We start from the raw sequence: 13315 nt of genomic DNA, 5'->3' as shown, positions 1-13315 counted from the left end.
GACAGCTAAAGCTGTTGATATAAACTGTTACTTTGTATGTTTCCAGTGAATAGCCCAGTTTAGAAGAACAAACATGACTGTTTACCCATCTACAATAAGTCTACTGATAGTGGATGTCTTGGTTTGGATGTCAGAGGATAAAATAATTCACAGGATTAGTGATTTTTAAATTTGAATATGTTTGGACCGATCCCCACCTTTTAACAGAAAGTGAGAACTTTGTCTTCAGTTTCCAGTATCACAGTATGTTGATATTCTGTTTTGCAGCTCTAATAAATTCAGATTAAATAATGGTTTTATTTAGAAAAATGTGTGTTTAGAACGAACTGATGTTTTTGCTCATTTTAGTTGTTTTATTGTATATTTAGTGCTAGTTTACAGGACCTGATGACTAAGCCATTGGGCTGTTAATAAAACTGAAGGCAAAAGGGAGAGGGTATGCAATTGAAATTATAACAGCAGTATTTCTAGATATATATAAAAATAACTAGACTCAGACTAATCTCTCTAACAAATGAGAAGTCTGAAAGTTTTTGAGCAGAGTAATCTGGAAGTGCAAACTCTTACCATCTGATATAAAAGGATAAGAGCCTAAATACTAGCATACAAATTCAGAACAAATATCTGCATCGTAGGTGTCTGGTTATACAGTTCGGTTACTGTAAATAAATCCACACCAGCCAGCCAATCAGAATTGAGTATTTTTGTCTGAATAAATACAATGACATCCATAAGAAGTTGTTATTTTGCTGTGTTTGCTGAGAATCTACTACCAACACTAAATTGTGTCAAGTGTTGCCCCTACAGGGGAAATCTTAAAATAACACACAGCACAGTGCAGATATGGTGATGAGGTTTTGTTTATTTCTTATTTCCTGCAGCTAGTATTCACATGTACACACAATCTCTCTCTCTCACACACACACACACACCACACACACACACACACACACACACACACACACACACACACACACACACACACACACACACACCCAAACAAACAAAACCTTTTTTGCACCAAAAACGCTCCTCAACATGGCAACAGCGGCTGAATCTGTTGTGTGTTTGAGCATCAAACCTGCTCCCCTCAGTGTTGAGTTTAGAGTCAAGTTGTCATTATCACACACACACAGACCTCACACACACACTCGTCTGCCACGTTGGAGGCCCGTTTAGGTGCCTGACCAGGAGAAGCAGACAGAGATAACGTTACTAAAAACGTACCACTGACAGAGTAATAATTAATAAAATGTGTAATCCAGCAGATTAAATTATGTTCCTCTCTAAAGGAAAGAATTCAAGTGATCTTAAAATTAATGGTTGACGTACCTGAATAAAAAGTCCCTTTCTACCTATTTTTAATACCCGTCTAAACACAAAAAAGCTTCTGAATTTCTTTAGAGGTAAAGAGGAGTAGTCATTCATAAATCCTGTATTTCACATCAAGAATTTCGTAAACCAACAGTAAATTAATGTGCAACATTGTTATTATACAACGCAAACAGACTCAAGTGTCATTACAATATAAGTATTTCAGTGATGGATGGACTTTGACTCCAGTGTCAAGTTATATTTTCTTAATTTTAGTTTTGATCTAAATGCCTTTACCTTTTGCCATTGATGTTAGGACAAAAAAACAAACTTATTTCACTGGTACAATTTTCTTAACGGCCTCTAAAACATCTGCAATCTCCACCTTATCGCCAAACTCCTTCTCACGGTGTTCCAGGAGAATCCCCTGCAAACACAACGTGTGGTTAAAATACAGACAGATGTTTTGTAAAAAGCTTTTACAAAGTCAGAAAGTTTGCCTTGCTACCTGGTCTCCCGGTCCGATGACAAACACTCCCCCCAGGATGAAACCCTCGCCGTTCATGTTGCCCTGGTAACCGGACCTCCAGGCCCGCAAGAAGTTCTGCCACACTCCGAGGCGGATGAACCCCAGGCCCCCCATCTTCCTCTGCAGCGGGCCGTAGAAGCGTTTCTACAATCACAAATTCAATTTCACGTGATTTTTTGTAATACAATAGATTTATTTTACCAATTGAATAGAAAATTAACATTATACACACATTATTTAGCCAAATAACGACCAACTCACTACAGGGACATTGTATATTTGACGTGAAAGTGTTAAAAAGAATCTAAAAAGAGAGGGAGAAGATCAAATTAACTATTTAAATATTTACAAGCTCAAACAAACTACATAGGAACAACCTAATCCAGAGATCTGGAGAGAAATAGTGATAGAACATCAAAAATGCGGGTGAGATCTGGAGGGAGTGATGTTATCTACCACTGCTAACCTGTTCGTCTATGTAGACGTCCCCAGCGAAGTGCGGTCTGAAGTCCTGGATCTCTGTGCCGATGTTCTCCTTCACCACAGCGACCAGAGGGACCCCAAGCTCTTCCAGCTGGGGCTTCAGAGAGGACAGCTCAGAGGCCTCCTACAGACAGAGAGAGAGAGAGAGATTACACCATCAGGAAAACTATTTCCCACACGGTTTAAATTTCAGATGCATGCAGAGTCATGTGTAACACCCTCTCCGTCACCTCTCTGCACAAAAATCATCCAGGTCGTCGTACGGCCATGACTACAGCCCCGTTCGTCTCCCACAGGCTCTTTGCTTTGACGACCTTGTCATCTGCAGACAAAGCAAGAAGCAGCGTTTTTTAAGACAAGGCTTCAATGTCTCTGATGAAAAGAAATCACAAGGATTTTACTGCTGCAAGAATTCAAGAAAGCCATAATGTGGAGGATAAAAGATGCAGCCTTCAAAATGTTCATGGTCACACAGAAGTTCTATATGTTGAATATGCTTAAGAATAACACAGTAACACAGCCTTCAGCTCAGGGCAAAGACCTTTACAGTGATCTGTAATACCAGCAGATTTGAGAAAGCAGCTTTGCCTTAAAAGCTACACAAAACTTATTTCAGTGCATGTACAACGCATACAAACATGCAACAGTAAAGAGAAGCCAGTTCTTGTGCTGATGTAATGTTAAACCTCCTAATAGGGTTTAACAACAGCTGGGGTTAAGACAAATGGGCCTATTGCTGGGTGACATTATTGAACAGCCAATCAGAAAGCCTGCCTACTGTCAATGGTGGAGCGCAGGTCGGTATCTTCAAGGTGCTCCAGCGATGCGTTGGCAGTTTTCTGCAGACACAGATCAGTGTTGGCCAGGAAGATCCCGGCTAGCGCAGCTCCGACAGCGCCCAGACCCAACGACCACATCCCCATCCCAAACAGTTCCCCCTCCAGCCCGGACAACACTGCGGCATAAAAAAGGCAACAACATGGGGAGAGAAATAAGTCTGACACAATCCTTATGCAAAAAGAACATTCTTTACTTTGACAAAACGGTTTTGGCAGTTTTCTTTGACTTTGCTTGATGTGCAGATTAGTTGATATTTGCACTTCTCACTGCAAATCATTTTTTCTTTCATTGCTACCGCTTACATAAAGAGAGCTTAAATCTCCCTTAGGCTGCGTAACAAACAAGACACAGCTTGCAGTTTTCGTGTTTGTGGGGCTGTATCAGACTCATTGTGGTGGGTTTTTTTTTTTTTAAACCAGCCTAGCCTCTTACTCTAATCTAAACCTCATCCATGAGATTACATATCTTAAATACTTACTAAGGAATTGAGATGCTACTCAGGATAACCATAATTCTGTTATTTTTGAAAGTAGCTGCGTGGGTCATTGTGGGAACCTTTGTTTGTGAGCCCAAGGTCTTCAGATTTATTTTTTGGCCAACAATTACTACAATAGATAGATTAATATAAAAAGAAATGATCAAAAAGTAGTTGCTAGACAATTATCTGTAATTATACTTCTACTGTTTCAGCTCCGGTGTGATGTATTTATATCTATCAGCAGTGCTTTAAGATAAAATCATTATTATTAAAGGGCTCATTGATTTTCTCTACTTTCTGTGGTAGCTATTTCTTTAAATGAAGCATACAAAGTGTGATCTTGTCTTTCTGTAGTTTATTCAAGTCATCCATGAATGGACTCAACACAACCGTCACACACTCTCGTATGTGAAGACTCGGAAGAGTGACGAGTCAAAGAGGCAGTATCATTTCATCCCTGTTGGATACAAATCACTCTAACAGAGTTACACATTCCTAAGGCAGTAAACAGATAGCGTGGCGCTACGATGGGTCTTATCATGTCCTTGGCTGCTCAGAGTGAAGTCTAAACATCTCATTTCCTTGGACATAGAGTGCAGTGAGAAACAGGGCTAATGGTTATATGCATATAATACCCTCTTGAACTGGTTGTGTATGAGTTTACAATGACCAGGTCAAAGGGTGTAGGTTCTTAAACATTGCTATTACATTTCATAACACATTCACCTAAAGTCTGGGTTACGGTGGAGAGCAGCTAACTGTGTAGGCAATCAAATATGTCCTTGCCTGAAGCGGGCTTGTTTGGGTCAGGACTGGCTTTGGCTTTACTTTGGTGAAACAGAGCAGTCTGGGTTCTTAGAAACTGGGGCCAGGTTGCGGTGGAGGGCTCGCTGCTCATGGTAGTGCTCCCCAGAGGGAGGGCAGAGCAGCGCAGGGACAGCCTCCACCTCAAAGCTGTCGAAGACCTGGACAGAGCCAGCATCGGGCCGTTGAAAAAGTCTGACCCTCTGACTACAAACAAAGAAAGAAACACAAGTCTTTTCTTTGAAAGTTAAACCACTTGTGCCATGCCCAAGGTTACTATAGTTAACTAAAACTAAAATAAAAATAAAGACTATACTTCTGAAAAAAACTAAAACTAACAGAAATTAAATATTGTGTATTTACAAAACTAACTAAATTAAAATAAAAATATACAACTAAATGTCTTTAGTTTTAGTCTTTGTCAGTTTGGTCAAATGATTCAACACAACAAGCATGAGAAGGCGTCTCCACGACTGTGAGTCATTGTTTGTAATACCTATTTTGAACTTCAGTCTTGCCCCTGATAACTACCTCCCGAATAATAATTGAGCAAGTAAATACAACTAACACTGAAACGAATAAAAACTAAATAAAAACTAAACTGAAATGAGCAAATCCACACTGGAAACTAACTAAACTGAATTGAAAACCAACTAAATAAAGATAAAAACTAATGAAAAACACAAAACTATAACAATATTTACTAACCTTTTCAAAGACAATAAAAATCCACCGGCACTGCAAGCCCTTCTTTTAATGAGCCAGCATTTGATTTTACAGGGGGAAAAAATACCTTGACATCTCTCTGCATGTCGAGACTACCCAGATAAAACTACTTACCGTTTAACCAGTTAGCCAGGTTTTATTTATGCTTATATTACAAATATACCTCCCCTGCGGAGTGTGTAACGTCAAAATGAAAGAAAAATAACAAAGTGTAAAATGTGTGGTTCTTATCATGATCATCTTACTGGAGTGTGACAGCTCGCCATCTGCACACAAACTTCCTATTCTTGCACTTTGAGCTCTCTCGGGTAAACACGTCAACACATAAATGACTCTAAAAGCGCAATTCAGTTTACGATATGCTGCACAGAAAACATCATGCACAGGTAAATATGATCCGTAAGATACTACACAAGAAAGAAAAAAAGACCTATGTCTTATCTTATGTCTATGACCAGTTGAAAAGTAAGAATGTCTTATACTAACTTTTGTCCGTTTCCAAAAATGCGAAGCAATACTTTTTTCCCCTGGGTTTTAGCTCATCCAGTGTCAAACAGTAAATAACCCAAATGCATTTGTGATCTGGCCTTTTACAACTGGGGAGAACAAAGTGCTGAAAAAAATGATACCAGCAGCAGCCAATAGACACAGACACCCACGCCTACAACACAAGGAAGAGTCTAGATTCCTTGAATGCACATGCAGAGTGAATAATGAAAAGAGCTGTCAACACTGGTCACACGTTTAATATATATTAATTTTAAGGAGATGCCTGGATGATACTAAAATTAACTAAGTACCTTTACTTACTGCTGTACTTACTACATTATAACATATTTGACAGCTATAGTTAGTCAGATTTTCTTATACAAAAGGTGATCAGCTTCTAAAATATAATTTGTTATAATTTGATTAAAAAAACAGTATAATAAGTAAATTATATGATTACTTCTTCCACTGTCCACTTTTAAGCACATTTAAGGGTACTTTACTTGACTATTTCCATTTGCTGCTACTTTACTATATATCATATATTGTATATTTTCACTCCACTACATTTATTTGGCAGCTAACAGTTACTCTGAATATTTTTCATACAAACATATGTTGACATATTACCTAAAATATGATATGATTTGGCGTAAATTGTATCTTGACAATATGACAATCTGAAGAGGGACATTCTGCATGATGAGCTTTACTTTTACTTTAGATCATTTAGATAAAATACTAAAGTAAACGATTTTTACCAATTGATAAATCCCCACTTTGTAATAAAAAAAAGTATAGGGGACTTAAAACACTAGATTATAACACAGCATAAATCCTGATCCAGTTCTTAGCTGAACAAAGCTGCAACTTTAATAAATAAATTCATCATTATCTTAGCAGCAGTGTGTAGTTGTGTGATGTCTTATTTGTTCTGCCCTAATATACATATTTATAAATACATTTTTTTTCTCCCAATCACAGTATTTTTTGAAAGCATGATTTTATTAGTTGAGACATTGCTAACGTTAAGTTACTTTTACATATAAACACTACTTCCACTTCAGCCTAACATGTTACAGTGACCGCCCTCTCAATGAGCAGATGATGACCTTGTTATTGTCAATGTGTAATCGATGGCATTAGCTGATGGCTCTACAAGCTTAAAAACAACATTGTAAACGAGTGGGACTTGGATATTTTACCATTTGTATTGTGTGGTGTTATTTAATGTGACGATTAACGTTACATAATGCTTATTTTAAGTTAACAAAGTTACTGTTGCTAGGCACGTAACGGTGGACACAAACGGTCGATAGATTAGCAGTTAACGTTAGCTGAGTCTGGGCCTGGGGCTAGTGGGCCTGGTTGAACAAGCAGCACCTGTATAGAAGCTGTATCTGTGATTTGAAGTTAATGGGGTAGTTTTGTAATAAATGCACACTCACCAGAATCAATGAAGCGACAAGCAGCGTCTCTCTGATGAAGAAGGGGTTTTGTAAACAGATCGGCGCAGGCGTACTAAACGATCCAGGGAGCAGGGACAACTAATCGAAAAAGATGGCGGGCGAAGGAGATTGGAAGTTTGAAAAGGTTGTTTGTGAAGGAAAAACAAGACACATGGACAGGTAAACAAGCAGATAATCTTTCTTTAACCACGACTGGGTTTATTGGTTTATTAGATGCCAAAACACAAAATGTGCTCCATCACTCCAACAGTCAAATATACCCCCTCATGTCAGACCAACAAGACCACCTGGTTAAAAGTGTTGAGATTGTGTGCGAGCATCAGAGCTGCTCCCTCAGCAGAGTTTAGAGACAGATCTTCATTAAAACACACAAAAAGACCATCACATAACCAAGAGCAGGAAATGCAGACAATGCAGGTTAATAGACAGTTAAAGTGGCACATTTTAAACCACAAAGTTGTGTCACTGCACACCATAATAGCAAAGGGTGAATGCATTAGATTTATAAAGTAGAACAAATGTAATATGAGTACATTACAGCTTGTTAGAGTGGTGTAGAGAGGGTTAGGCTTAAAGAATACAGACATGCACGTGAAAACATGCTGCACCCATTGATAGGTCCATTCATTCACATTTTGAGGTCTATTTCGCTACGGCGTCTTGCATATTGCGTGCTGTTCTGAGCACTGCCAGAGTATTCACTTTATCTCCAAACTCCTTCTCGCGGTGCTCCAGTAGAATACCCTGTGGGAAAAAACACAATCATAACCCATCCAGATATACACTTAGTAAATATTCATTGTGTAAGTTACTGCCTACCTGATCTCCGGGCCCAATGACGAAGACTCCACCCAGGATAAGTCCTTCACCTCCTAGGTTTCCACTGAAGCCCCTGCGGTAGGCCCGCCAGAGGTTCCTCCACACGCCAATACGCAGGAACATGGAGAAACACATCCACCTCTCTCGGGGGCCGTAGAACTTTCTCTATGAGAACAATGTAAAATCAGCTTATTGTCTTAAATGATGTAACCTTTCCATGTTTCACTTAATATTTTAAAGCCATGTGTAGGAGAGGGTTTTGCAAAAGTGGACCTTCTGATCCACGTAGACCTTCCCAGAGAAGTACTTCTTGAAGCCGTCCAGCTCTTTTCCCAGGTTTTCTTTTACCACGGCGAACAGAGGGACCTCAAGGTCCTGTAGCTGGGACTTCAGAGAGGACAGCTCGGCAGCCTCCTGGAGAGGGAAGGACAGAGAGAATCAAATAGAAAGTTAACTAGTCACATGACTGCACAGATCTCAGTACTAACTTGGAGGACTATAGACAGAAACTAGCCTTCTGGATAATTCTGGACTATTTACAGCAATGTTTATTGATATGCACTGTCCCTGTCATTTCATACCTCTCTGCACAATAATCATCCAGGGCGCCGTACAACCATGACCACAGCTCCAGTCTTCTCCCATAGAGATTTGGCCTTGTGTTGCTCATGGACTGAAAGAGACAGACGAGTGTTATTTAACCAAAATGTCGCTCACTGTTCTGCATAAAGAGTAAATCATTATGTTCAGATTAAGGAGTCCATTAAATATCTGTAATAATAAGAGTTTGTGGATTAATCTGTGGGCTGTCATACGTAATCTCAGACACCAAAAGTCAAAAATTTGACCTCTGTCCAAACTGTTAATTCATTTTAATTATAAAGACAATGAATTTCCTTCTAGAAAGTGCAGAGTGTCTACAGGTTTATAGATTCTTCTTGTATCTGACTCACCGCCTCCAGTGGTCTTCAGTTCTGTGTCCTCCAGCACTTCTAGGTTGGCCCATGCTGGTTTGGTCTGGAACCAGTCCGTGATGGAGCTGATGAGTTCTGCAACAAGCAGACTCACCGCCTTAATGACCGTAGTCACATTCACCATGACCTTAAACTCGTTCCACAGGCCACCTACAAAGAGAACATGTACAAAGATTACCTTTCAGATATGCTCCTGCTTCATGGGATTAAGATGTTTTTACCTCATTAGTCAGCTCACTTTATATCCACATCTTTGCAATTGTGCATGCTTTGTTAATTTCTTTATCTAATCGTGGTACTAAATTATCAACATGTTTGTCTTCTTAAGAACACCAAACACAAAGATTTTCTAGAGACTTCATAATTATTGTTCAGAAAACAGGAATGCACGGTTTCATGTGACCGCTTGACACTTGACACAACTTGACTGGATTAACAAAGTGCACAAATTCCACATATTAACAAAAGTAAAATACAAAATCTGAAACAGTAAAGTGTGTAATGTCTTAACATTTAACTTAACATTTGATTAAGTAAAATATATCAACAAAAGCTGTAAAAAGGTGATACTCACCAGACTGTGCCTCGCTGCTAATGTGGAGGAATCTGATGTTTTCAACCAGCCCCTTTAAGCCCTCTAAGATCAGATCAGTCCAATCACAGGGAAAGCTGTGGTTATGTGAACGAAGCACAATAGGAATTACTCAAAGACCTACGTTGAGCTGAAGCCTCAGTACCAGGTTCAGCATGGTGCAGAGTGGAGCTCTCATCAAAGAGCAGCACTACCTCAGCAATGTTACAGCAATTAAGTAGATTGATTTTTGTCACTCATGTTGCCTTGATTGGGTTCAAGCAGTTACCCTAAATATAATAAATAGCATCTGTAATTCAGCGTTTAAGAACGATACCAATATACACAACCCCATTTTTTACTAGTTTAATGAAAACCATCTGAATTTATTAAAACATACACATGTTAGTGGAGAATATAAAAAAATATGTTTGTAAGATTTGGCTGATATTTGTCTCTTCAGGTCAGTGCCAAAGGAGGACCTGAGATTATGCTCCTGCTGTCATGGCTCAGAGCAAGACCGACCCCTGCAGGCGGTTAGTGACACTACAGAGCGGACACAAGGCAGCAACTAACAATTCATTTCTCAATCAATTGTTTTGTCTAGAAATTATTTTATCCAACCATCGATCCATCAATACAAAAGTGACAGAGCTGCAACAGTTCGTTTACTCATCGATTAGTCAATCGACAGAAAAATAATTAATCGTCAGGTAATTTTTCATACAGAATTTTATGTTAATAACAATTAATGTGGAGCCCAGATAGCTCATGTGGTAGAGCTGGTGCCCCTTGTACTAAGACTGAGTCCTCGTTGCAGCGGCCGTGGGTTTGACTCTGACCTATGGCCCTTTGCTGTGTGTCTTCCCCTCTTTTGTTTCCATTATTCATTCCCTATTAAAACATATTGTGAGTTTCCAGTTTAACTTCTTACTTAATAATACAATTCAATACAGAAGCCTGTAATATTCACTTTTGCTTGAGACGTGTCAGAGAGACGTCATGATGCTTTATTTAGATCATGTCCATCTTCAAAAACATCCTCTCTCTGTATTTTATGACCCTTGTTTTACAACCTCCACCAGAGGAGATAACGGCTTTACAAGAGGAACCGCTGATAAAAATCCACCCCAGTGCGGTGTAGTAAAGGGGGGTTCAAGGTGTGTGTGTGTGTGTGTGTGTGTGTGTGTGTGTGTGTGTGTGTGTGTGTGTGTGTGTGTGTGTGTGTGTGTGTGTGTGTGTGTGTGTCTGTCATTGACAGACAAGCGGAGTGAACACATTGTCTTGCTCCTGCATAATGTGTGTGTGATGAAAGTGCATTGCCAGAATGGTATTGTGGTTATATTTCACTCATTGGTGGCAGCTTCACAGAGGAATGTGCTGAGGGTCCAAAATGGGCCGGAATAGAGACAGGATAGGATGACACTCCACGAGCCCAGCTGCTGCACTCCCTCTGGCTGTTCTGCTCAGCGATATGCTGGACTGTGTGAGTGTGTGTGTGTGTGTGTGTGTGTGATAGAGTCTGCCTGGGTGCTTGTTTTTGTTGTAAGCCATTTCAGTTCTTCTACTAAAAAAAACATAAAGATTGGCTAGTTTTTTCCCCCAAAATTGTACGAGAAAGTGCAGCTTTAAGCATCAGACAATCAGCCATAATGTGATTAAAATATTCTAAGACGAGTCAATGTGCTGCAAACATAACAATGCACAAAACTCTCATCTGTGAAGTTCAAATGAGGTCTCGGTTAGACTGTTTGGCTGTCGGTATGCTCATTGCACACACACACAGGCATGCACACACACATGCAAACATGTACACAAATACAGAACAGTGTCTCCTTGGATCAGTGCTGCTCTAGTGGGGAGTGTGCGGGACCAACAGCCAATCACAGCTGAAGATTTGCACCCCACCTCCTGTGTGGCGGTCTCACTCGCAGGCATTGGTTAACATGTTGTATTCTTATTGTGTGAGTGAAGCCAATCAGAGAGCAAAGTGGGTAGTAGGACAGGCCGAATTAATTTGAGAGGAGAGATCTGCATCAGGATCTGTTTCAAGCGGTTGTTTGATGGTGGAGATAGCCTTCCTTTGCTTTGTTTTGAGTGGACTTTTAAAAACTTTGTGTAAAGAAAATTGGTTTAAATATTTCTATAATGCCAAAATTCAGCCCGATGAAACTGTAAAATTTGTTTTCTGGCCAAAGATTAAAATAAACACAAACAAGAAGACAAAAAATGAACACAGTAAGAAATAAACCTGAACACAGGACCAGCTAAGGCTGCACAAGTTTGTAAAACCACTGAACAGCAACACTGATAAAAAGAAGCATCTATAAACGTACAGTAAAGTAACTCTGGTGACAGACTGTTGGTTATCTACTGTTTGTTGCTATGTTATTGCTTATATAACAAGTTGTACTCACTAATAACCTTATAATCTCAACCATGCAATAAAAGTTCATGACTGGCAAGATCCAACTTATTCTGACTGCCGTCCAGATGAAACTGGCTCAGAGCTCAGAGCGGTGAGACGAGCTGCGTCCTTGAACCTGGGGGAAAGACAAACAGGTGTTAACAGCCTCTGCAGCGGCCAGGGTTCATTTATCTCATCCTGTTCTGTCAAGTTTTAGTCTGCCTGACTCTGTGACCCCAAAACCCTGACCCCAGCTTTTAAATTGAAGGCGCAATGGGGGTCAGTATGACACACATTTCAGTGTAGCCAATCAGACGGAAGGAGGAGACGCTGTCATGTGGCTTCATTTAGTTAAACTGATTTGCGATTGGTTCAGGAACATAGTGGTTTTTTTATTTCTTTATACTAAATGTCAGGTACTGTATGGAATTACAGTATTTCAGTGATGAATACACAAAGTCTGTTTGTTTTTTCACTTAATTCAACGTCATTACGTCACGTCTTTTGAAGCCTGTCTTTTATAGAAAGGTCTTTATGAATTCTTAAACAAAAAGTTACTGAGTTTTATCATTCTACTCCTGTATTTAACATTTAGTATAACTTTATTTTTTGATGTTTTATGATGCTTGTCTTTAGATTTGTCACATTGTTATCTGCTGTTATCTGCAGTGCTGTATAAATGAAGTTTATTATTATTATGATTATTAAAATCAAGGGGACTTTCATTACCTCTGACATACTCGATGGCCATCGACTGAGCTTGCTCTAGTCGTTAAATGATAAGGTTAAGATCTGAAACAAACTGGAAACAACACAAAGGTCATTGGGCCTTTATCATTTCACTCCTCATCATCTGAGGGGCATAGTGGTCCGGTGGATGAAGGTTCAGGAGGATTTGAACTTTTATCGAGAGTGTGCCCTCAGTAGGTTTCATAAATTAACCTCTTCACACTGACCTGTTAATATCATACTAGAGTGACATATCACAAAAATGCTGCTATCCTTGTCCTTATCCTCTTTATCTATCTGAAAAGGTTAATCTTCTTCAGACTCAATCGTGATGCACAGGGAAAGTACAAGTGGACCCTCGCTCTTGTTTATTTGCATCCTTACTTATTTTATGGGGTGTCTCAATAGCTCTTGAAATGTAAGGCTACTGGCCTGACAGAGATCCACCTGGGATTGAAACTTTATCTATTTAAATTCATGGTTTGGAGCTGTGTGAAGGTACCTTTTGTTGATGGAGGGCTATTTAAGAAAAAGAAGCAGAGTTATCCTTTGTGCTACTGCGGTCTAGTTTCTGTTTTCAACAATTCTCCCTGGATTTTGTTCGTTATGATGGTTATTCATATGAAATGGTTTGAAAATCATTAAATAAGTCAAATCTATCAAGATAGACAATAAAAAGACAA

The 13315-nt window shown here is 39.4% G+C and overlaps 1 protein-coding gene and 1 pseudogene across 4 annotated transcripts; both read right to left on the bottom strand.

Annotated features, from left to right (window-relative positions):
• Nucleotides 1–1202: 1202 nt before the first annotated feature.
• Nucleotides 1203–7225, bottom strand: LOC127371737 (peroxiredoxin-like 2A). Of its 4 annotated transcripts, none has more exons than XM_051414744.1 (7): nt 7112–7202; nt 4431–4655; nt 3105–3281; nt 2557–2648; nt 2310–2450; nt 1823–1987; nt 1203–1741 (listed from the first exon to the last, which is right to left on the bottom strand). In XM_051414744.1, exons 2-7 carry the CDS (start codon nt 4624–4626, stop codon nt 1646–1648), a joined length of 867 nt encoding a protein of 288 aa, XP_051270704.1. In that variant the 5' UTR covers nt 4627–4655; nt 7112–7202; the 3' UTR covers nt 1203–1645. The 4 variants fall into 4 exon arrangements, with proteins under 4 accessions (XP_051270704.1, XP_051270693.1, XP_051270724.1 ...); XM_051414733.1 differs by lacking the exon at nt 7112–7202 and adding an exon at nt 5661–5781; XM_051414764.1 differs by lacking the exon at nt 4431–4655 and having other exon boundaries at nt 7112–7225.
• A 79-nt stretch (nt 7226–7304) lies between these two features.
• On the bottom strand, nt 7305–9594 carry LOC127371758 (peroxiredoxin-like 2A; annotated as a pseudogene).
• Between the last annotated feature and the right edge of the window lie 3721 nt (nt 9595–13315).

This window comes from Dicentrarchus labrax, unplaced genomic scaffold (assembly GCF_905237075.1).
Source record: "Dicentrarchus labrax unplaced genomic scaffold, dlabrax2021, whole genome shotgun sequence".
Classification (NCBI taxonomy): Eukaryota; Metazoa; Chordata; class Actinopteri; family Moronidae; genus Dicentrarchus; species Dicentrarchus labrax.
This window is presented reverse-complemented; position numbering and strand designations above follow the sequence as displayed.